The 23,881-nt window shown below is 41.0% G+C and overlaps 1 protein-coding gene across 1 annotated transcript in view; it reads right to left on the bottom strand.

Annotated features, from left to right (window-relative positions):
* COL9A1 (collagen type IX alpha 1 chain) overlaps positions 1 to 23,881 on the bottom strand; it is a 62,430-nt gene that overhangs the window by 19,727 nt on the left and 18,822 nt on the right. The window contains exons 13-27 of the mRNA XM_070450223.1: positions 21,843 to 21,896; positions 20,403 to 20,456; positions 17,822 to 17,875; positions 16,390 to 16,443; positions 16,222 to 16,275; positions 16,042 to 16,095; positions 15,187 to 15,240; positions 14,020 to 14,064; positions 12,917 to 12,970; positions 12,760 to 12,813; positions 3,944 to 3,997; positions 3,296 to 3,367; positions 2,764 to 2,799; positions 1,868 to 1,912; positions 464 to 496 (exon numbers count right to left, since the gene is read on the bottom strand). Coding sequence (XP_070306324.1) covers positions 464 to 496; positions 1,868 to 1,912; positions 2,764 to 2,799; positions 3,296 to 3,367; positions 3,944 to 3,997; positions 12,760 to 12,813; positions 12,917 to 12,970; positions 14,020 to 14,064; positions 15,187 to 15,240; positions 16,042 to 16,095; positions 16,222 to 16,275; positions 16,390 to 16,443; positions 17,822 to 17,875; positions 20,403 to 20,456; positions 21,843 to 21,896 — 771 coding nt within the window. The remainder of the gene's footprint in view (positions 1 to 463; positions 497 to 1,867; positions 1,913 to 2,763; positions 2,800 to 3,295; positions 3,368 to 3,943; positions 3,998 to 12,759; positions 12,814 to 12,916; positions 12,971 to 14,019; positions 14,065 to 15,186; positions 15,241 to 16,041; positions 16,096 to 16,221; positions 16,276 to 16,389; positions 16,444 to 17,821; positions 17,876 to 20,402; positions 20,457 to 21,842; positions 21,897 to 23,881) is intronic.

Here is a 23,881-nt window from a genome sequence, read left to right as displayed (position 1 = left end):
TAATAATTATCCATATTTTCTTGTGTACCATGCCTATATCTTACTTCTCCAACTAGAACACATAGGAGATTATGAAAATTATTGAAATATTTGCAATGATATGACTGACAATGAAATTCAGTTAAGTTCTTGTCACTGCAAAGCACAATCAGCTCTTGTCAAACAATCCATTTGTGGAAGAAATTACAATATATACTCAGTGAGCCATTTATAATATGAAAAAAAATAAAAAAAACTTCCTTTATAGTAGTTAGGTCAAAAGGCAGATCCATTTACACTGTTATGAGTTTTTTTCTCCTTTGGACTAATCCACTACTTAAAGCATAAATTTAGACATTAACTTCCTTAAAGGTAAGTCCTTTTAGAATTGAATTTTACAGAATGATTTCATAAAGCAAAGCATTCTGTTTTTATAGCTTTATTGATATTTTATTTTTATACCATTACTATTCATTATACTTACAGATCCCTTTGGGCCAGGTAATCCTATATCTCCCTAAATCAATAAAATGAAATCATATTAGAACAATGTATTCACATTTGATAGTTTACTAAAAAACACTGAAAAGGTTATCATGCTGCCAAAGTCAATAGAAAACCATGAACAGAAGAACCCTGATACTGCAGGAAAAAAATATGAGTCAAAATTTGGATTCTGGTCCCAGTTCTGCTATTTAACTTCGTGACCCTGTGTAAACTTCGTAAACCCCCAGCCTTTGGCTAACTCGTCTGTTAAATAGTAGGGTTGAATCAGGGCTCTCCAAGGTTCCATCCAGACCTAAAATGCTAAGTGTCGAGAATTAAAACATGTAAGTCAAAAGATATTAAACTAGCATGCTGTTATAAAACATAATAGACATTTAAATCAGATTACTTCATTTTTGAAACTCTAGCAGTATTCTGAAAAATCCCTCAAAGTCTATCAAATCAAATATGCATGCTTTAAAAAAAAAAACTTGCATATCTCCTACCACTAGCTCTAGGTATGAATTCAGCTCATGTTAGCACATTGGTGCATATTCATTACAAAACAGGATGATTTTTAAACATTGTCTTAGCTTATAAAATGAACAGTTTCAGTGGAATATAAAATTGAAATCACCCTTTTCTAGTTTATCTAATAGTTTAGGCAGCTTTGTCTAATTCAGATGTTACATTTATATTAACTCTAAATCCTAAAAAACCTGAATAAAATATTATTCAGCATTTTCTCCTGAACTAAAAATCCTCTGAAACTATTTTCTGAGAATTCTGTCATTACCACAGCAAAGGACCAAATGTAAGGTCCCACACTAGGTAGGTTCTGTTTGATTCCATCACAATGGGAAGGAAGAGCCAGCAGACAGAAGTGCTGGAGGCAGTGATGATTTGTTTACCTTCTCCCCGCCTTCCTGGAGCTTCAGCAGAAGCCTTCTCTGGAGCTGGTTTTAGACTCCAAAAGACCATGGAAAACACCCACAGTCAGGCTTTGGAGTCACAACTTTCTATCTACAATAAACTATTAATATAAACCACAATAAAGTTTTAGCTTTGTTTCCATGATAGGCACTATTCATAGATTTTCTGCAGTCATATAAGAATCACCTGGAATTTCTAGATGGAAAAAAATGAGCAAACGTGCCCTCTAAAGGGAACACTTTGTCCTCCCAGTGCTCTAGGCCAGATCTACCAACACCGGGGTATTTTCCCTGCATTTTGCTTGACCGTGGCTCAGTTCTGGGGGGTGGTTTGCGAGCTTATGTAAGAAACATCTTAACCCTGAAAGAAGTCAGCAAGGATAGCAGGGCCAGGGAAAAGAAGAAGGAAATACATCTGATACAATTCAAAATCAGTGAAGCTCCACCAATATCCAGGAAAAATGTCTTACGAGTTCACCCCTTTCTCCAGCTTCACCCTCTTCACCAGAGGCGCCCTAAAAATTAAAAGTCACATTTTAAAAGTTCTTAGTCCCTTGGTTCAAATTTACCCAGTCAACACTGATAAAAATTCAGAAGTTCCCACAGTTCTCCTAAGGTCACACAGAAATATGACACATTCTTAAGGGTTTTCCAACCTAGCTGTCAGGGGCTAGTCCAACCCAGGACCAGAGAAAAGCCAGAAGTTGAGTTTCAGCTAAAGTTAAGGGTAAATGACTGTGTCAGCAACTAGATAATTAGGTAAGACTTAAGAAGGGCTGTTATAGGTGGGGGAAAAAAAAACCTCAGGACAAAAACTAACTCTAATTCACATGCATTGTATTTGCTAAGTTCTTAGTGAAGAAAAACTAGAACACTGTGATGAGGCTATGGAGGCTCCATCACTGGAGTAAACCCATCTGGTGAACGAGAGAGAGGGCCCCTCTTTTCAAAGGAAGGATAGTGTGCATTCTGGAAGGCAGGGCCACTGTTAACTTGGATTATTAAAACAGTAGATAAGGTTACAAACCTAATTAGACCCTGGGTCTCACTCACTATACAGGGCGCTCAGGGCCATTGCACTGGGACGACCCTGAGGGTTGGGATGGGGAGGGAGGTGGGAGGGGGGTTCCGGATGGGGGACACATGTACACCCATGGCTGATTCATGTCAATGTATGGCAAAGACTACTACAGTATTGTAAAGTAATCAGCCTCCAATTAAAATACATTAATTAATTTCAATAAATAAAGCTCTTGGAGCCTCCACATTTTACCCACGCCGGCAGATCAGCCCATGCCCCCTGCTGGTGAAACACATTAGCACACATTAAACACACGTTTCACAGGATTCCGACGCCGGAACCTACCTGTTCACCCTTTGGACCGGGTTCACCAACTACACCCTGCAATGAATAAAACACGCTTTTTCAATATTTTGAGGTTTTTAACTATACAATCTCAAGTGAACCAACTCCCCTACTGGGCTGGTGAACAGGAACAAGGATGAATAATCTCCATCTCCTCATTCTCTAGGCAGAGTTGCATCAGACCTGGAGAAACTGACAACCATCCAAAATCACTAGCGACCTGAACTGCCCTCTGACCACATCCATGTAAAATGTGACTAGTAAGAGCAGAAATTGAGAACTGAATAGGAAGTGTGATTACAGCTGAAATTTTTCCTTTACTCGGCTTTTATTTTTTCCCTTCTGATAAATGATTAATAGATTTTTTTGCTTCTTAATCTCAACTCTCCGTAATTTTAGAAATCTTTCTTGACAGCTCTCTATGGCAATGCCTAGAAAAATTCTCCCTTGGGCCAAAAGCAAGCTTGGTTTCTCAACATAGTAGAAATCACCCTTCCAAATAGGGAACTTTCCAGAGGGCTGGGTATCTTACCCTGTCACCTTTCATCCCAGGAAGTCCAGGGGGGCCAGGCAAGCCAGGAAGGCCGGGGCTGCCAAGAGAACCCTGAAATAAAACACATCCCCAGACCCGCTGTTACTGTGACGCTGACAGCACACACACCAGACGTAACTCACGCCTATAATAAAAGTGCTGCGGTTAGTTTAAGGCTGCTGCTCAGACTTCCCACTCTCCCAGGAGAAGACAGTCAGTCCTTCCTCCATCCCGCTTCTGAGCTCCCTGATTCCCAGGCTTGCACACCTTCCCAACAAGGAAGGGCTCTTTGAGCTGAATCCCTGCCTCCCCAGCTGTGTAAACATCACCGCTGGAGAAATGAAAGGCAGCTTTCACACACGGTTCTCTCCCAGTCCAAGAACAACCATGGCCAAATGGAGCACTTCGTATCTCCCCCAGTTTTAAAATAAATGCTACAAACCACACTGATTAAAATACCCTCTGAGGGTCTCCTAGATTTAATTTGAATTCCCCATTTACATTTCACACATTCACATAGGAACAAAAACCAAACAAGGATGATTCCATTACTCATTGCAAATTGGTTTTCTCTCTTTGCTCTTTTTAAAATTTTACTATGTTTTGCATAAAGCAAATCCACTGCTGAGGACTAGAAATATCACTTACCAGTTTACCCGGTGGCCCTGGGGGTCCCACTGGTCCTACTTCACCTCTGCTGCCCTAGAAATACACGAGCAGGACAGTCAACCAGGCAGTCTGCCGAAATGCAGATGCATGATTACTACATCAACAAAGCAACCAAGCTACCTAGGTTTGTGTTTACACATACACAAAGGTCACCGAAGCATTCTCCCCGTCCTCAACTGAAGGCAGAGACCTTTATATAAACTGTCTGCAGCCTCCTCGTGTTCCTCCTGAGCCCTGACAGGCCTAATGCTGCTCACTGTGAACAGACAATAGACATGTTCAATAGACATCACTCCTGAAACATCTACAGGAAGTGGCAAATAGGAATTTTCAGCACGTACATCACCATCCAACTTAGATTACGTTTATTTGTGTATACGCTTTTTCCTCTCATTTAGACTATGTGTTCTAGAGGTACAGGCATAGTAAAATTTTGAATTCCACATAATTGTCTAAAACCCAGAGTAAATTTCAGGTCTACAGTACATTTTAAAGCAGTAGCTGGCAAATGATCTTGAACCTCAAAAGAGTGGAAAAGACACAGGACAGAGATGTTTGCCTTTAAATTACCTCTGCAACTTCAAAAAGACATACATAGAAGAAATTTATAAAGTTTCTGAAATAATTCTTCACTCCACTCATTCTACATATGTCTTAAAAGATTAAAGACTTTGGAAAGTACAATTTATAATGTAGTTGCACCAAAAGAACACTAATTTCATTCTGTGAACCAATTTCAATTTTTTATTGGGAATGCTAAGTAAGCCCTTTGAGAAAAGGAATCACATGAACTCTTCAATTTCTTTCCCTGAGAACTTCATACACTTTTATGAAATCTGTTAAAAGCGTGTTTCATTTCTAATGAATGTTCAACTAAGCTGAACACTGAGGTTGCTGGATAAATAATTACATTTCCTGGATGATGTACATAAAAATGAAGGTAGTCTTTTGAGTTTGTTTGTGTTTAAAATGATATGACAACTTCATATTAATGCTTGATATTTATAAGTGCTTCTGATAAGATTATCCTGATCTGACCCATACGCTATGTATTCATCTATAAAAAGAACAAAATGTCAAAGTCCATAAACTTTCTGCATTTTCAGTTGCTCTAAAGGATCAAGAAATGTCTGCCAAATTACAAGCCTCTATGAGCTATAATTTCATGACTACCATTCCTTATGACTTATAGGTGATTTAAACAAAATGCTCTTAAATCCTTTAAGCTAAAGCTGAAGCTCCAATACTTAGGCCACCTAATGCGAAGAGCAGCAAGCTCACTGGAAAAGACGCTGAGGCTGGGAAGGATTGAGGAGAGGAAGAGAAGGGAGTGACAGAGGATGGTTGGATGCAATCACTGACTCAACAGACATGAGTTTGAGCAAACTCCAAGAGACAGTGAAGGACAGTGAAGTGCTTTACAAAAACTTTCATATGAATGTTCTGTCTAATGTGTGAGTTTGAATGACACATTGGTCCTTAACCCTTGTGAGCAGCCTGGAAGCCCAAAGCAGTGCCTCATGAGAACAGATACTGGAAAGAGGCAAGTCAAGTGAAAGCCAGCCACTGTGATAGATTCTTCTCTGTGTCTCTACACATAAAGGTTGGGCTTCACCCCATCACTTTGCTCCAGCACTTTGAAGTTCCAGGTAGATTTTCTTCAGTATATCAACTCTGTTGGCATCTTCTAATTATTTCTGAATTGCACCCTGATTAAGATCCTAAATATCATTGGGATAAAATGACTTTAATTCACAGAACAATTAATAGTCACTGGTGGAAAACATAATTAACTGTGTCAGAAAGGGAAAGCAAGGTTCTTGACACAACCTCAAGTATTCATTTCTAAGTAAATGAACCATTATGCCATCCTATCCAAGACAAAGATGATTGATACACCTTTTTTTGTCTTCCACAAACCAAAGGGCTAAATGTAAATAAAGGATTATGTAACCTTTCACTTACTTTTTGGAGAGATTAATCATCTTTTCAGGCAAAGGCAAAGATTCTCTCTGCTGGAACCTTATTTTCTCTGTCTTTCATGAGCTGTTATTATTCAGTTCCTAGTCTTTTCCAAGCCCTGGCAGCCCTTGGTAAAACCAATGAAGAGCTCAGAACCCAGTCTAGGTAGCCCACTCTGCTGACCCACAGCCACGACAGGGCCACACACATAGGACTGCGGGAGGGGTGGGTGAAATGTTGAGCAGTCACTCTCCTACCCCTGCACAAATACATGGCATGTGGGTCTTTATTTTTATTCTACTTCCATCCTATAAATCCTTTGCCATTCCCAACTTAGGCATTTCTATAGAAATTATTTCACTGTGAAAAAAAGTTAATGTTTATTTTCACAATGACCAAACAGCTACAAAAGTTAGGGCAAGATATTGTCAGGGCCATTCTTAAGAGTTCTATGTGTTCTAAAAACATGCATATTCTTCCCCTTAGTTCTTTAATTTCACCTGTAACTAAGATGAGCATGAGCAATCAAGACAGAAACAGTAATCTTTAAAAAAACAGGTTAAATTAAATACATCCTGCAGAGAGCCATTCACCCTAACCTGGTAACCACACGTGTGCTAAATAAATGATAAATCTCTAATGTTTGAACAGCTTTAGTGAAACCATATTTTCAGATGTGGCCAGGGAGGTTGGTAGGGAAATAGTTATTCTGCCACATGGCTGATATTAGAAACGTCACAACAAAAGTCACAGCTTTTAACAAGAGATTTGGGAGGAACCAGAACAAAAGGCAAAATCCCGCCACTGAAAATGTGAAGACCATTAAGAAAATGCTCTATTTTTTCTCTTGAGTGCTCTGAGCCACCATATGTGTCTCCAACATGTTAAGATACATCTGCCAATCCATCTCTATTTAAGACGTCAATCAAAGCTTTAAAAAAGATGCAGACTTCTACCAGTAATTGCCAACTCTGCCTGTTCATCGGAATCCCCTAAGGAGTTGTTAGAAATATATTTGACTGGTATCTTCACCACCCCACCTCTCCATTCCCCCCCTCCCACCGCCCACCAGTCCTGATGCCGAAGGTCTGGGGTAAGACCCAGGAATCTGTTGGGGGTCGTGTTCTGTTTGAATGTCTTTACCAGCTTTACTTAGACTTTTGTTGAAGGCTCACTGCAGAAGTTCCATAAGCACTAAACTCTTAAATTTGCTAAGCGTGTTTCGTGTTATTAGAATTTGCCGAGCTAACTTCAAACAGAAGATACCCAGCAGAGCCTTGACTTTGGAGGCCCTGGAGGGCAGAGACGAGGATCTGGACACTCGGCCCCAGGACCGGGTCTGAAGTCCAGCCCTGCTGCGCACCAGCTCAGCCAGCCCTCTGCGCTGGCAGCAGTAGTGTCAGCCGCTCAGTCGTGTCCGACTCTTTGCCACCCCATGGACTGTAGCCGCCAGGCTCCTCTGTCCATGGGATTTTCCAGGCAAGAACACTGGAGTGGGTTGCCATGCCCTTCTCCAGGAGATCTTTTCAACCCAGGGACTGAACCTGGGTCTCCTGCATTTGCAGGCATATTCTTTACCATCTGAGCTACAGGGAAGCTCTTCATCTATTTCCTCATCTGTTAAGTGGGTTTTGAGAGGATTAAATAGATACATGAACTACTTAGAACAATATCCAGCTCATAGTAAGCACCACAGATATGCTAGTTACTATGCTCATCCTCATAGCTCAGTTGGTAAACCATCTATCTCCCTGCAATGAAGGAGACCCAAGTTCAATTCCTGGGTCAGGAAGATCCCCTGGAGAAAGAAATGGCAACCCACTCCAGTATGACTGCCTGAAGAATCCCATGGACAGAGGAGCCTGACAGGCTACAGTCTGTGGGGTCACAACAGTTAGACATGACTTAGGGACTAAACCACCAACCACCATGCTCATCCAAGGTTTTATCTAAGAATAAAGACATCAGTCAAAACTATGGTTTTCAATCAAATGATTCATTAAATGTTCTTGGCCTTTCAAACCTCCCAAATTTCTTTAAAAGCACAGGTTGTGTTTGGGGAAAAAAGTCTCTAGTCCTCACTTTTTGCGTTTCTGTCAAGATCACTGATCACCAAGAAGGCACTCTTTTTATAAGCAAACACTAGCAGCTACTTTGCAAAGTTCGTTTCAATAACTACAAATAGATACTTCAATACAGAAGTCTCCCTTTCAAAATGGGACTATCAGACTTCTAAAATATCACAGAAAAAAATCAATTTTATTACACTTGGGCTGTCATAATTATTTTACCAAAAGAGTGGGCTTTACTCTGCTGTGGTCTAGATTGTGTTGGTTGATACATCTGCTCGATTACCCAAAATGCTAACTAGCTGAAAAACGAACATTACCCTCAGGACCTCTGCAGTTTCAGATGTGGGAAACTATCACTATACTTAGTCTGCATTATACACTAAGTGCCGCTTTCTGGCAAAAATACGTTTAACCTAGAAGATCAGTTATGATTCCTAAAGACTGTTGCTTTTACAAATCTTTTTCATAGTAACACCTGAAGATCATATTAGTCCTACTAGAAGGATAATTTTGTCATACAAATATTTTTAAAATCTATTGAGTTTTACCACACTGGATAGTTTATAGTTCTCTCTAATGCAGGTTTAAATATCTCCTCACACACAGGGGCAGACCACAATCTGCTCACACTGCAACCATCACAGCTGCTCCATAAGGCACCGGCGGGGACACTCCAGAGCCTGGGGGGGCAGGAAGGTGGGCCACTCAGCAGCTCACCAAGCGGGACCTCTGCATTGAAGCTTCTGCTGATGGGGTCGGGGTAGGGGATGCCAAGAGAAACGAGACAGGCTTCCGCACACTCCAGGAGGGCACAAACTTCAGAAAACCTGGGGTAGATCAGCATGGCACTCATCCCAGTCAAAATCACAAGAGCAGAACAAACCCAACCCACTAGACAAAAGCTCTGGCAAGTTCTGAGAAGCCTGGAAGGGGAAAATGGACCAGAAGCCACTACTCAGTAACACCAAAGCAGAGGTCTCAGCCACCTTCCAGCTCTGGGTCCCAGGAGTCACCCAGATGCGGGTGTAGACCCTGTAGTGGAGTATAACGGAAAAAGCCAGAAACACAAGCCAAGTGGAAAAGATATGTGCTCGTGTGTAATCACTGGAGATGCCAAAACTCCACTATTTTTTGCTGTGGCATTGGCAGAAATTGGTGGGACAATGGTGAGGAAAGTTGGGGAACACAACTTCAAAGACACATTTCAGTTAGCCTTGATTCTTTCATAGGACACATCAGAAGTGGGTTCTATTTCTTCTGCTCAGCTTCCCAACTTGAGATATGCAGGGAAAACTGATCAAATTTGTGAAAAGTAGTTGACAAGGCAGGAACTTACCTATGAAAATGAATTTAATGATGTAAAATGAAAGAACACATGTCTCTTTCAGTAAGTAGATTTGGTGTTAAAACTCTGCCCCAGAACTATAATATTTATAACCTCCCATGATACTCTTCTGAAAAGTTTATAGTAGGTGAGAAGTCAGTTATTGTGGACAGAAACAGCATGGCAGAAGTCATCATTCCTCCCATCCAATGCATTTCAAGGAATGTTTATTGAGCATAACCTTACAGTGGGCCTTGAATAAAAAGACATAGGGAACACAAACATGGATCAGACAGGTCCCTGCCTTTCTGCAGCATCCACACCATGGGGGCAAAAAGAGATCAAGGGTTACAGGTTCAGAATAAGAGAGATCATGTCTCTCAGAGGAGTAGGGCATCATAAGAGATGACTCCATTGCAGACTTAACACTTCAGTCGTATCTAGGAGGACACACGGGTTGTTGAGTTAGAGAAGTAGGGGAAAAACCCATTCCAATTGCAAGGTGTCACAAAGTATAAACAGGCAGACTAAGAAGTATAGAGAGTATTTTGGAATTAGCATGAAGTTGAGCTTAGCTGGAACACAGGCTCTGAGCAAGGGAGAAAGGGGAAATAAAACTAGAGGACAAACAGACACTTTAGGATTTCAGACTCTTTCATTGTCCGTGGAAACCCACTGAAAGTTTTTAAAGGAAGGAGAGAAGTGATGAGGGAAACTGTGTTCTGCAAAGATCATCCTGGAGGTGCATGCAGATGTGAAGTCCTACTCTTCTCCAGGCTTCTGTGTTTGCTCCCAGGACTGTGGGAACACAGCTAGAGTTCTGGCAATGCAGGACACTCCCCTGCCCCTGCCAGAGTCCTGGAGCAGGAACAGCTATCCTGGCCTAAATACCAGGAGCATCCTGCTGGGAGACGCGGGCAGAAGGAGGAAAGATGTGAGCAGGAAAGGCAAATCAGGAAACCTGCAGTAACCGAGCAGTAGGGGACCGCCTGGGCTGGGGCGGGAGGGCCTGGAGTGGGGAGCGGTTGGGCTTCAAAAGAAGAGGAAGGTGGGAGACCTTAAAGACGCAGTGGTCAAATGAGCAGGTCCCCCTGCGGGTAGGAATGTGATGGAGGAGGAACACTGTGGCTTTGAGCCTCAGTGAGGAGACAGTGCTTCCCAGGTGATGCGAGCGGTAAAGAACCTGCCTGCCAGCGAAGGAGATATAAGAGACGCGGGTTTGATCCCTGGGTTGGGAAGATCCCTTGGAGGAGGGCATGGCAATCCACTCCAGTAGTCTTGCCTGGAGAATCCCATGCACAGAGGAGCCTGGAGGGCTACAGCCCAGATCGCAAAGAGTCCAACAGGATTGAAGTGACTAAGTATGCACACGCCAGGGCAATGGTGGGAAGAATACGGATGCTTACAGAAACTGAATAATCAGAACGGCAGTGAGGCTCGAAAACTTACACAGCCATCACTCCCTCTGAGCTGCCTCCCCACCTTGAGAGGATGAAACACCGCCCATCTCCTTTTGGCTTCAAGTCCATTGGTTTCTACATCCCATAGTCCTAAGCTGGAGATGGGCCAAGCCCACTCCACCTGCGAGGCTTGTGTTTAGTGCGTGGTCCTGCCTGATATCAGCAGGGGCCTGGCCATCTGCAGGGGGTCCTGCCATCTGCAGGGGCCCGGCCTTCTGCAGGGAGTCCTGCCATTAGCAGTACTGTACTCAGTTTTCTGCTCTATAACACGAATATGACACGTGCTAGTCCACTTTCCTAAGGTTCCTGCGCCCCTCCCCCACAGTGTTCAATCTTTCTGTAATTTTAGAAATGCGATCAAGCTCTGACCTCATTCCTTGACAGTCAACTTAGGGAAAGTATTTTAATTAGAAATTCACAGACTTCCAGCCAGAGAGGAGAAAAGGGTAAGTGAGGCGTGAGGGGCAGGAGCTAGCTTCTTTGGCTGCAGAGAAACGTCTGGAAACCGCCTGATAGAAGCCAGTGGACAGATATATGATAGAAGTTCCACTCTCAACTGGGATATTTCACTTTTCTGAAGCATGAAAATCCCCACTCAACATGCTCAAGAAATGCTCTTCAAAATGTAATGGTGGTGTACCTATGGCTGATTCTTGTTGGTGTATGACAGAAAACCACAAAATTCTGCAAAGCAATTATCCTTCAATCAAAAATAAATAAATAAAGTGGGGGAAAATAAGCAACGATGATGCCTGGAGACGTTTCTGTGTTCTCACTTGGAGTTGTTTTTGTTACCCAGCAGGCTTTGAAAACAAGAACTTAAAATGAAGACAAGGAAGAATTTTTTTCAAGTTAAAATTGAGTGCATCAGTTCCTCTCTAAGGGTTAAACTGTATCTAGTGAGAAAATGTACATAGCTATATTTGCTGCAAAATAAATGCATGGGTCACAAACTCACACTGAAACAAGCGTGGCAGGTTCTCAAAAGATTAACATAGAGTTACTGCATGACCCAGAAACTCCTCTCCTACACAGGTACTCAAAAGAAGTAAAACAGTCTGCACAAAAAAAGTCTACATTTTCTACCTGTAGAAAAATGTTCACAGAAGCATTATTCATAAGGACCAAAAAGTGGAAATAATCCAAATGCCCATCAATGGCTGAATGAATGAATAAAATAAGGTGTGTCTATAGAATTGAATGGACACGAGTTTGAGTAAACTCCGGGAGTTGGTGATGGACAGGGAGGCCTGGTGTGCTGCGGTTCATGGGATTGCAAGGAATCAGACACAGCAGAGCGACTGAACTGAATTGAACTGACAAAATGGAGTGTTATTTGAGAATAAAAAGGAATGAAGTACTGATACATGGTGCAGCATAGAAGAACCTTGACACATTATGCTGAGAGAAGCCAGTCATTAAAAAATCCACATATTGCATGATTCTATTTATATGAAATTTCCAGAACAGGCAAATGCATAGAAAGTAGATGAGTGGTTTTCTAGGGTTAAAAGGGAAGGAGGGGAAATGTTGAATCTGCAAGTGGATCTGAAGTTTCTTTTTGAGGTGATGAAAACATTTTAAAACAGACTGGGTGACGGCTGCACAATTCTGCAAATGTACCAACCTCAATGGATCACACACTTTAAATGGGTGAATTATACAGTATATGAATAATATCTCATAGAGCTGATTTATATTGCGGTAAAATACTTCCTTCAACATGGGATGAGAGTAGAAAGACTCATCAAATTTCTTTTTTAACATATTTCATCTTTATTTCCACTTTCTGGAGAAAAGAGCATACTGTATATCTAAATAGCATTCCTGTTTCATTGGTTAATCTGGATTAGCAAATGTCAGAAGGCATTTGTGGATGAGTGACTGGATGAATGAATAAAAGAAGAAAAGAGGGAGGGAGGGAGAGGGGAGCAGAGGAGGCACTCTGGGAGGGGTCTGCACAGAAGGGATACTCACAGAAAGGCCCCGAGGTCCTCGGGGTCCCACTTCTCCGGGCGGCCCCTGGCGGCCCTGTTAGAAGAAGACAGGCAGAGAAAGAGTTACACTCCCTAACCCTTTGCTTTGTCAGGACAACAGGTTACAAGGCATGAAAAGGGAACTTAGGATACCTTACCGGTTTGCCAGAATTCCCCAACTGACCGGGCTTCCCTGGAGCACCTGTGTTACCCTGAAGGTAGAACACAGTAATTCAGACTAATTTGGAAAGTAAATAAGCAGAATGATCAACCTGACTTGCCCAGACCAGGCCTTTCTTACACTTAAACAGCATTAACTTCCTGATTTTACACTGAGAATATGGGAGGATGTAGACTCTCTTTCTTGATGTATACATCAAAGTTCTTTAGATTTAGGATACTGTTTTGTCATTCCTGGAAGTTTCAAAAGTTCCAAAAATGTTAAAAAGTGAAGGTCAAATATCAAAAAAGGAAGGTCTTTAGCCAGACAAGAATAAGAGAGGCTTTTTTTTCTTTTTACAGTATTAATTATATATGCCTTTCTTTATCATTTCCACCTCCAATACACTTCTTTGAACCTTTTAACCTGACAGTAACACCACTAAAACTGTAAATAAAGGATCATGCCGGCATGAGGAAGCAAGGGATGTGCCAGCAAGCTCCGGGGAAAGCAGGTATCTGGGATGCCATCTCCACTATCAATTGCTCATGGCCTGCTACTGGGGGGCGCCTCAGCTCAAGACCGTCTGGGCCACTACGACTGAAAGGCTGGAGCCACGTAATCCAATTGTGACCAATTTCTACAGTAGTCACAGTGGATCTGTTTTATTTAAAGTAAAGCTATATTTTGTCCCTTTAATTTTTTCTTTTGGCTATTGTTTTTAAGTGCTTGCATATAAGCACTTAACATTGATTATTCTGTGAATAATATGCTTAATATCTTTAAGTTTCAGCTAAATCATCTTAATATCCATTGACAAAACCTCTGTGGCTTAATAATATCTTCCCTATTTTAAGTGGTAAAGAGCAATGAAAGCTTCTCTGTTTTACACTGGCAACTGATGACTCTTTCAAGAAGGAAGTCTGATCAGTAACACTTTGTCAAAGTACTCTTTCTGCAGCTGCAGTTCTCTTTGATTTCTCCCTAAGGTCAAATATAAATTCAAAGGCAGGATGGAACTATTTTAAATGATAAACAAAATACATCAGGAAAATAATGAAAATAGAGAAAAATATTAACTGCAAAGTTTTCATCTTTTACCTTTTCACCAGTCACACCCTTTGCGCCAGGAATTCCAGGTATACCCTGAAAGAATGCACACGGAGTGTGTGTTCAGTCACCTCATCTGACAACCCATGAGATGCCAAGTCCACTGCACACTGCCAAGGGGCTGAGGGCATCGTGACGACCTCAAAGCTGCAGTTTGGGGGAGAGCCTCCCTAGTTTCCCAGTTCTGAAGTTGCAGACCTATGCACAATATCCACAAGCCACAGACTACAGACCTATCCACAAGCTACAGACCTATCCACAATATCCACAGGCCACAGACTACAAACCTATCCACAAGCCACAAGACTTTGGCTTGTTATGTCTGAACACCCTGGAAGCAAATTCTAGCTCTAAACTAAAGTTACTTTTTAAGGGTAAACTTTACTAAGGTCACTTTTTAAGGGTGAACTTTCAAATTAGAATCTGGTCCTATTTTCAGGTCAACAGGAACTCTTCCTGGCATGATTTCATGTACAGAATACAAAACAGGAACCTGTCAAAAACACTAAGCTGCAAGAAGAAAAACAAAATGGCAGGAAAATGCTGGGTCTAACTGAGATTTGGTGCTATCCAGAGGCCTAGTATTCTCTGATTATTTTTTAAGTGTCAGATATCATAATAAACTGGAGGGCAGTCCTCAAAATTACCAAGTAGCCCCTTTAACTTGAAATATGTGCCTCCAAAGAGCCAAGAAAACACATGGAATAATCTACATGAACTTCCAGCCACAGTAATGCAGGAAAACACCAATCTGAATAATTCAAAATAGCACACAATCAAAAGATGAAATCTTATAGCTCACATGGTTCCCTGAACATACTCTCAACCTTATGGCTCAACCCTGGTCCTAGGGCTTCAGAACTGGTTCAAGTAGGAGGAAGTATAAAGCCCAGACCACAGCTCAGGATTGGTGAAATGATATAAAGAAAATTGACTGAACTAAACAGAGGAACAGATGCAAAATATAAACTTAAATCTTAGTGTGGTTTAACTAGTTATTCAGAGAAAAAGTACAAAAATGTACAACTGTAAAAACACAAAATTAAAGCATCTTTTCTTCCCTAGAACTTATCAAAATATACAATATGTTTCCCCCTCAAATGCATATGTTCAAAATATGTATATAAATCAATCAACATTAAATACTCGAATACTTACAGGTAATCCCTGCAAACCTGCTTCACCAGGAGGCCCGGGTTTCCCTGGTTCCCCCTGAAAAAAAAAAGTTTTTGTTGAACCTGTATGAACTATTGTCTTCCTTTTAAGAAAAGGAAAGACAAAAACTTTCTAAGTAGAAGGGCTATCTGCACAGCTGACCTTATGTGCACTTTTATAATGTGACCTTGTTCAGGATGGGAAGGTGGGATAGGACTTAGGATGGAAATGCCATCAAAACATGAGATTTCCTTCTGCCTATGTTCATCAACAAGGCAGTTTTACTGAGCTTCTGAAAACAAGCAAACATTCTTTTTGTTTTTGGTGTTTTTTTTTTTTAATCAAAGTATAGTTGATTTACAATGCTGTATTAACTTCTGCTGTACAACCAAGTGACTAATATACACATGTATAGATTCTCTTAATATTCTTTCCCATCATGGCTTATCCCAGGAGACTGGGTATGGTTCCCTGTGCTGTACAGTGGGATCTTATTGTTTATCCATTCTTCATATAATAGTTTGCATCTACCAATCCCAAACTGCTAGCTCTTCCCTCCCCCATCTCTCTCCCCCTGGCAACAAGTCTGTTCCCCATGTCTGTGAGTCTATTTCTGTGTGGTAGATAAGTTCATCTGTGCCATATTTTAGATCCCACATATAAGTGATATTCTATGGTATTTGCCTTTCTCTTTCTGACTTCTAAGAATTTTGTATTGACCCTTGATTGGAAAAACTAAAAGGAGGGGAAAAAGCCAAAGCCAGCTCAGTAAATGTCCCAGTGACATAATGATGGAAGCTCCTTGGTGGGCCAGGGCAGAGACCACCCCATCGCCGTTAGATTAAATTGCACGGCTACCTTTGTTCCTGGCATTCCAGGTATTCCGTCACGGCCATCCACACCTGGCAAGCCCTAAAGATGCACAAAGAAACACAGTGTCCCTTAGAAACACATCCCTCTTCCTTTCATTATTTTATAAAGTTTTATTACAATAACCACTTTGAAGAATGAGCTTGATGACTATAGCTCAGGACTTACCGTGTCCCCTTTGGGCCCAGGGAGACCAGGAATTCCAGGAGAACCTTGAGGGCCCTGCAGGGCAGAGGGAGGAGACAGAACAGAGACAGTTACCATGTGTACTTAGGTCACATCAAGGAGATCTGCACAACCTCCATGCTGGTGGTGATTAACGAGGATTCGACTCACTCTGTCTCCCTTGGGACCTATTTCTCCTGGAGGTCCTCGCTGTCCTTGGTCACCCTGCAAACACAAAATAAAATTGTGCTCATATGAACAGAATTAACTTATTGATAGGCTTGAAATTAAAAAATTCTGTCCAAATTATCTTACATTGCTCTTTCATCTCAATGGCTTTGATTTATCACGGATGCCTCAAGAAACCTTTTTATAAAAATTATATTGTCCTAAAAATTGATATTATCATAAAGATAACCAAGACTTACATGCCAATTGATTTCACTGTAAATGCATAATGCTTCTGCACTCTTTGGATGAACAGCTATAATAAAATTAAGGTACACACTGCAGGTAGCCTTGACATCGGGCACTTTGTCCACACATCCTCTAGCCTCATTGACTATCATGGTGGGTTGAGGTTTGGATGAGTTGCCAACCTTTTCTCTGTATTTTACTTACTTCTCCAGTCAATAATAATGATTTCTGTCAGAACTATCCAGTTGATGATATGGTCAGGTGGTAACAGATGAGAGGACGTGTCTTCCTAAAATATAGCTTTGGTTGATTGGTGAGCTGCTCTGAAACCTCAAATGGCTTCCGATTGCTACCGGATCACTTACAATTGCCCAGATTGGCATAAAACACTCCATAATGTTCCTCTACCTTGTCTATTCCAGCTCATCTTTTAACAGGAGCTCCGCACTCAGGCAGTGGCAGCCCTACAGCAGCACACCCCATCACCCCAACAGGGCTGCTCCCTACCTGTCCTCGCTGCTCTATCCCACCTCGCACGTGTTTGCAGGTCCACCTTCCTCCAAGGTCTGCTTGGCGCACGTCTGCAGCTTGATCTTATGATGTTATCCTCCAATTACATTCTTTCTTTCCCACTGGACCTTGACAGTTGGAAATTCTATTCCACTTATACCTTTTCTACTTTTTCATGTGGTATGAGTATCAGTGAACCATTTTTTGGTTTATTTACTTCCAGAAAAGGTGTGCGGTAGTCCACATAAGGACACATCTACACATGGCCATCAAAATATAAAATAATGAGACCAGAAATCATATGAGAGGAAAAGCATAGAACTAACTACCCAAGAACTCAAAATGAGAGAGTTACTGTGACTCCTGGCATCCTGGCAACCACAGTGAAAGGAAAAAACACAGCAAGCAAAAAAAAAAAAAAAACAATTTGACCAAACTTATGAGAAAAACAAAACCCATGTCAAGTCAGAAGAACATTTCTCTGTACAAAAGAAAAAAATAAAGATGTTTGACTTAATTTTTAAAATTTTAATAAATACAAAAACTATTGCCCATTTTTCCACTTAATTAATATATAAATGATACCTGCACACATACATACATATATTAATAGCAAAAAATCTACCACTGATCATTGCTAAAAAATCTATCAGTGGATCCCATGAAAAGTACTTACAGGTGCACCAGGGAGCCCCTGAGGCCCAGGTTCTCCATCTAAGCCCCGAGCACCCTGCAAATAAATAAGACAAGGAAAATGAACTCAAGATCAGTGATGCACGCTAAGGGTACTTCAGTCTTTCTAAAGAATTTCAACAGCCAGATAAGAAAGAGGCTTTGTGTCTTGTGTTGCAGTATATACTGATATTCATCAGTAAGCCCAAGAAGTATTTCATCAGAAACCTCAGTGGTGAAAACACCGGTTTACATCTTCTCATTCCATCAAAAGCACTACACCAAACATTTGATACCACCTTGGATATCTTAAATGAACAAACATAGCACCCTCTCCTGATTGCTTATGTGAGCTACTTACTGAGAGAACCTGGAAAGCCTATTGGGAAGGTTTGGTCATCATGCTCTGGGGTTCCCAGGACCCCAGTGGGAATTCATTGATGATGAAGACCAAGGCGCCACCTAAATAGCAGTTGCCCTGGACCCTGTAGCTGCCACACCCAGAAGAGATTTCTGTGACTCTGGATTCCCACCCAGATCTAGAATCAGGACTCCAGATTTGTGATTTGGAAGAATAAACTGCAAAGAAGGTGTGAGCATCCCCTCTTCCACCCTGAATAGACAGTAGGTTCAGTTTGTGTAAAGTGACTGATCTGTTTCCTCCACAATAGCTTCACCCCACCAAGAGATGCTGGCTAAAAACTACAGGGCTTTATAAATCTAATTTTCACGAAATTATCTCTGCCTGCCTTATCTGTGGTACACATCCCCTCCTTATTTTCATTATAAGGATCAAAACATGATTTCAAAACAAAAATATGGGATCTTAGTGCTCTACGTCTATGCTACATGGCAAAATACAGCCCCCTCCCCTTGTTGAAATCTTTTTCTCATTTACCACTCGTATGAGAAGGCAGATGGGCACTTGGAGAGAACAAGCCCTCTCCTAATGAACAGGCTTGGGAGGAGGAGATGATGAAAGATATTTAAAAAAATAGTCAAAAGGGTATTGGGTAGATGTCAAGCCAAGAAAACCAGGTGGATGGTGTCTGCAATAAGAATTAAAAATTAGAAAACCTTTGATAGAGGGTTCAGACATGGGTAGCATCAAAGAAGCAGAGGCACCATGGAGCCTTGAAAGTCTTTCATCCCTAAAAACTGGAATAGAGCAGAAGGCATTCTCCATCCACCAGGAAGGAAGAGGTTTGGGAGACCTGAAAAAGCCTTTGAATTCATAGCTCATGTTGCTGGGAGGGAGCAGAGCCAGCCCTCGTGTTACAGAAATGGCTTTGATGCCTCTCTCTCTCTCTCTCTCTCATTGCTGCTCAGCACCAGCTCAGACCCAAACTGCTGTTACTAGGTAACCACAGCAAGGGTCTGAGTTCACCAGAAGAGCTTTTTTCCTTTATATTGAAAGCAATCTGACCACAGTCAGAGGCAATGAGAAAATTTTGAAAACTACCAAGTAGCAAAATACCTCAAATAAAGAGCATATCAACAATGGTAATTGGTTGCAAAATAAGGGTCACATATTTTAGATGATTTAAACCAGAAAACCAGCAAAAGCATGGGTATCAGCAACTTCAAACTAAATGGGATTTGTTACTTAGTAACAGAAGAGTACCAACAAAATGTTACCTAAGGTAACATGAATACAGAAATATAAAAATATGTTTTTAAAAACACGATGCTTTTAGAAAAGAAATATTACAGAGGAGATGGAAGAGGGAGCCAAGAACAATGAGAAAACCCAAGGAGACAAAGAAAAAGTTGGAAAAAAATCAATCCACAAAACTGTGCATCTATTTTCCTAGAAGGTTGGAGTTCATTTACTAAGCACCGGCAGTGTGCACGTTATCCTTTCCTGGTTGTGAATGATAGGCTATGTGATTCCGTGTAGAGCAACAAGGATTAGTCTCAGAGGTTCTGTGAAGACTGAGGTGAGGGTCAGACAGGGTGATGGGCAAAGTGCCTTCTTCTTAATTTTCTGGAATCCTACAAATGGGTTTTCTTAATAGACTTTCTAAAAAAGTGCGGACCATTTTCTTAAAATCTCAGAGAGGTTAGACACACCCCCTTACTCATGTAACACACACACACAGAGCAAGAAAAATATTTCTGAGCTTATCATGAACTTTCAAGTTTGAGCTGTTTTCACGTTTGTTATCCACTCGGACAAGCAATGCCTGCCCTGCCCTCTCCACGGAGTGGCAACGCCTCCTCCGTCTGGCCAGGCATTCTGCCTTCCCCCACTTCTCCACCCTCCTCCGCCTCTGCCCTGAACCCCAGGTGCTGCGTCAGAGTCAACTACTGACAATGACAAGATATGAAATACAACAGCCTGCTTACTCCTGCTTACCCTCAATAACTGAAGACACACAGTACATAACCAGTATCAACCAGTGGATGACTCATTTCTGTCATCTATGTTTATAACAGAAATGTAAGAACCTAACCAAACTTCTACAAAGCACCCAATAAGAAATAAAAATGTGATGTTGTTGAAGATAAGAAGATATTTTGAAATGGCCCAAAACTTAAACATGTATGTGTATTGATTTTGAATATCACCATCATCATTTTACCTTTTCCCCTTTCTCGCCAGCTACGCCGGTAATGCCTCTCAAACCTTGAGCTCCCTTGAAAAGTAAACAAAAAGAGACAGAGAAGTACATTCTTTGAGTTGAAGCACATATGCTTTGATGTCATAACCAAAGGTAACAATGAGAAGAGTGATACGCTTTCCTAATTTAGAAGAAAAATCCAAAAGGAATTCTGCTGATGGTAAAACTCTTTTTAAAAATTCTGGAGACTTCCACAAATCTGGAATTGGAATAACAATTGATCACAAAAAGAAAATACCATTAGCATAAAAGAATTATGGAGAAGGAAATGGTAACCCACTCCAGTATTCTTGCCTGGAGAATCCCATGGACAGAGGAGCCTGGAAGGCTACAATCCATGGGGTCACAAGAATCGGACATGACTTACTGACTAAACTCCTACTACTACTATTTGGCTTTTAACTCACACACAGAATACACTGCCACTTTTGCCTCCTCCATGGTTTGTAACTTGGTTACACGTCACACGGTAGTGATTTTAAACCTTGGAGTAACTTTTCCCCACCAGCGGATGCCACCCAAGGCAATTAGGCTCCCAAGGTAGCCCAGGAAAGCTTCTTCCTATGGATGTAGCTGGGGTCTCCATCAACCGCTTGCCATCACTCTTTGTTACACTGTTTCTACAATAAAAGATACTCTGAATTTCGGTTTGGGGCAGTAGGAACCCATCTTATCCCTTCTCCGGCACGGCAGCAGGTAATCCTCAAAATGAGGATGCAGGGTGTTATTTCTAGAATCTGCTTCAATCCTGAATGCTACCATTCTAGACTTCTGGCCCCACCAGCAGCAGGGATCCAGAAACAGATGCTGTAGACATGCTGCCTGGGGAACAACAGGGGCAGACACTCCATCGGGAAAGCAGGGTGGCCCCTTCCAGACAACTTGCTAACAGTCCACACTGGCTTAAGATAAACTGGCTCTAGGCCAATCATTTCCCTGGGTTCGCAGTGGCTCCACACCAGCTCTGTTTTGCATCCAGGTCAGTCCCATTCTCTGCAGAGCAGTTAGGACCGGCCTGAAATATACATTTCAGGATGATCCAGCTCAGGACACAAAATGAGATGTGACCAAATCAGATTAAAGCAGCTCCCTTACTGACTGTGGCTCACTTATTGACTCTGAACACAATTCAAAAAGAATTCCAGAAATATTAGGGTCAATAGAAGAGATATGGGAATGACATGTATTATCTCTCAAGGAGAGCTTTTGCATAAATATTCCAAAAAGCATACTTTGTACAAATCAGTGTGTTCCTTGACAGATGCTATATTTTATATAAAAAATGAAAAAACTGTGAATTTTACAGAAATATTTTTGCATGACCTCTCCCAAACTCCAGAAGTAATGATATCCTCCAGTGACCACTGGGATCATGCAGCATAAGACTGAAAAATACTTAACCGGAGGTCCTTGAGCTCCAACTTCTCCCAGTCCGCCCTGGTCCCCTTCTTCACCCTGAAAAGCAACACAGAGAAGGGCACCAAATGCTCTTCCAGGAAGTGACCTGAAAGGGGCTCAATCTAAGTCTGCACCCCCTGAATTAGTCTATTATACTTTCTTAAATTATTTTATGTGAATAGTCCATATTAATTGAATTGAATTAATCCATATTAATTGAATTAATATTAATTCAATTAATCCATATTAACTGAATTCAGAAAATACAAACAAGTATAGAAATAAAGTCACCCCAATCCCACTTTTCAGCTGTAAACACCAGTAACATTTTAGATGCTATCCTTTCCAAAATTTTTCTAAAGAGAGAGAGGAGGAGAGGGAGGGGGGAAGAGAGACACAGAGAGACAGAGAAAGGGTGTATATGCATTCAGGTACTAAGTGTGTGTGTGTGTGTGTGTGTTGTGGGTGTATTATTAGGAAAGTGTGACCACACTACACAAACTTTTCCATAAACTATATTTCTACTATGATTTTCATTTTAACTTTTTTATTACAGTTTTCATACCATGCACAATTTTTTAACATATTTAAATCAGTCTTTTCTTCCATGACTTCTACCTTTTACCCTTAGAAAAGCCTTATCTGCCTCCCAAAAATAAATATTCATCTACATTATTCTTTTAGTAATTGTATATTAATTTCTTATGTAGAAATATTCCATTATCAGTCATTTATTTTTATGTAAATATAAAGTAGAAATCTCCTTTTTCCTTCTTGTCACTGTTGTTCAGTCGCTAAGTCGTGTCTGACCCTGTGACTCCATGGACTGTAGCACGCCAGGCTTCCCTGTCCCTCACTGCCTCCCAGAGTTTGCTCAAGTTCATGTCCTTTGAATCAGTGATGCTGTCCAACCATCTCATCCTCTGCCGCCCTCTTCTCCTTTTGCCTTCAATCTTTCCCAGCATCAGAGTCTTTTCTAATAAGTCGGCTCTTCGCATCAAGTGGCCACAGTGTTGGAGCTTCAGCTTCAGCATCAGTCCCTCCAATGAATATTCAGGGTTGATTTCCTATAGGATGACTGGTTTGATCTCCTCGCTGTCCAAGAGTCTCTCAAGAATCTTCTCCAGCATCACAGTCTGAAAGCATCAGTTCTTTGGCGCTCAGTCTTCTTTATGGTCCAACACTCACATCTGTACATGACTACTGGAGAGACCATAGCCTTCACTAGACAGACCTTTGTGGGCAAAGTGATGCCTTTGCTTTTTAATACACTGTCTAGATTTGGCATAGCTTTCCTTCCGAGAAGCAAGCATCTTCTAATTTCATGACTGCAGTCACCATCTGCAGTGATTTTAGAGCCCAAGAAGAGAAATCTGTCACTGCTCCCCCTTTCTCCCCTTCTATTTTCCTTCTTACTGGCACTCTATTCAATATCATTTACTGAATAATAGATTCTCCCCACACAGATTGGAAAATTCATCTTTAACATATATTAAATTGATAAATAAACTTGCTTGTGGAATTCCTATTAAGCTCTACCAGTTTTCTATATGATGTTGTCAATACCACAATATTTTAATTATCAAAATTCTATAATACATTCTAATCTTTGGCTGGGAAAATTCATTTACTTTTATTTTTCATTTACAGTTACTCTTATTTTTCAGATTTTCCTAAATGTATAGCCTTAGGCATGAACTTTAGAATTGTTGAGCAGAACATCACACACAAAAAAATGCTGCTTGCTTTGTACTAGAACTTCATTAAATTAATAGATTATATAGAGAAACAATTTTTACAATACTGAATCTTTCCATTGTGGAACTCAGTGTATCTTCTGATTTGGTTAAAATGTTTCCTTTTTCTTTCCATCAATAAAGTTTTGTTCTTTTCTTCAAACTGAATACTTAAGTGTGTTTTACAGTATCTTGACTAGCTGGTGGCCACTACCAATGGAATCTTCTTTCATCATGTTTTCTAATTATTGCTTTGACTTTTTATATTAATTATATAATTTCTGATCATGTATTTTTTACTTTATT

This window comes from Odocoileus virginianus, chromosome 19, assembly GCF_023699985.2.
Source record: "Odocoileus virginianus isolate 20LAN1187 ecotype Illinois chromosome 19, Ovbor_1.2, whole genome shotgun sequence".
Classification (NCBI taxonomy): Eukaryota; Metazoa; Chordata; class Mammalia; order Artiodactyla; family Cervidae; genus Odocoileus; species Odocoileus virginianus.
This window is presented reverse-complemented; position numbering and strand designations above follow the sequence as displayed.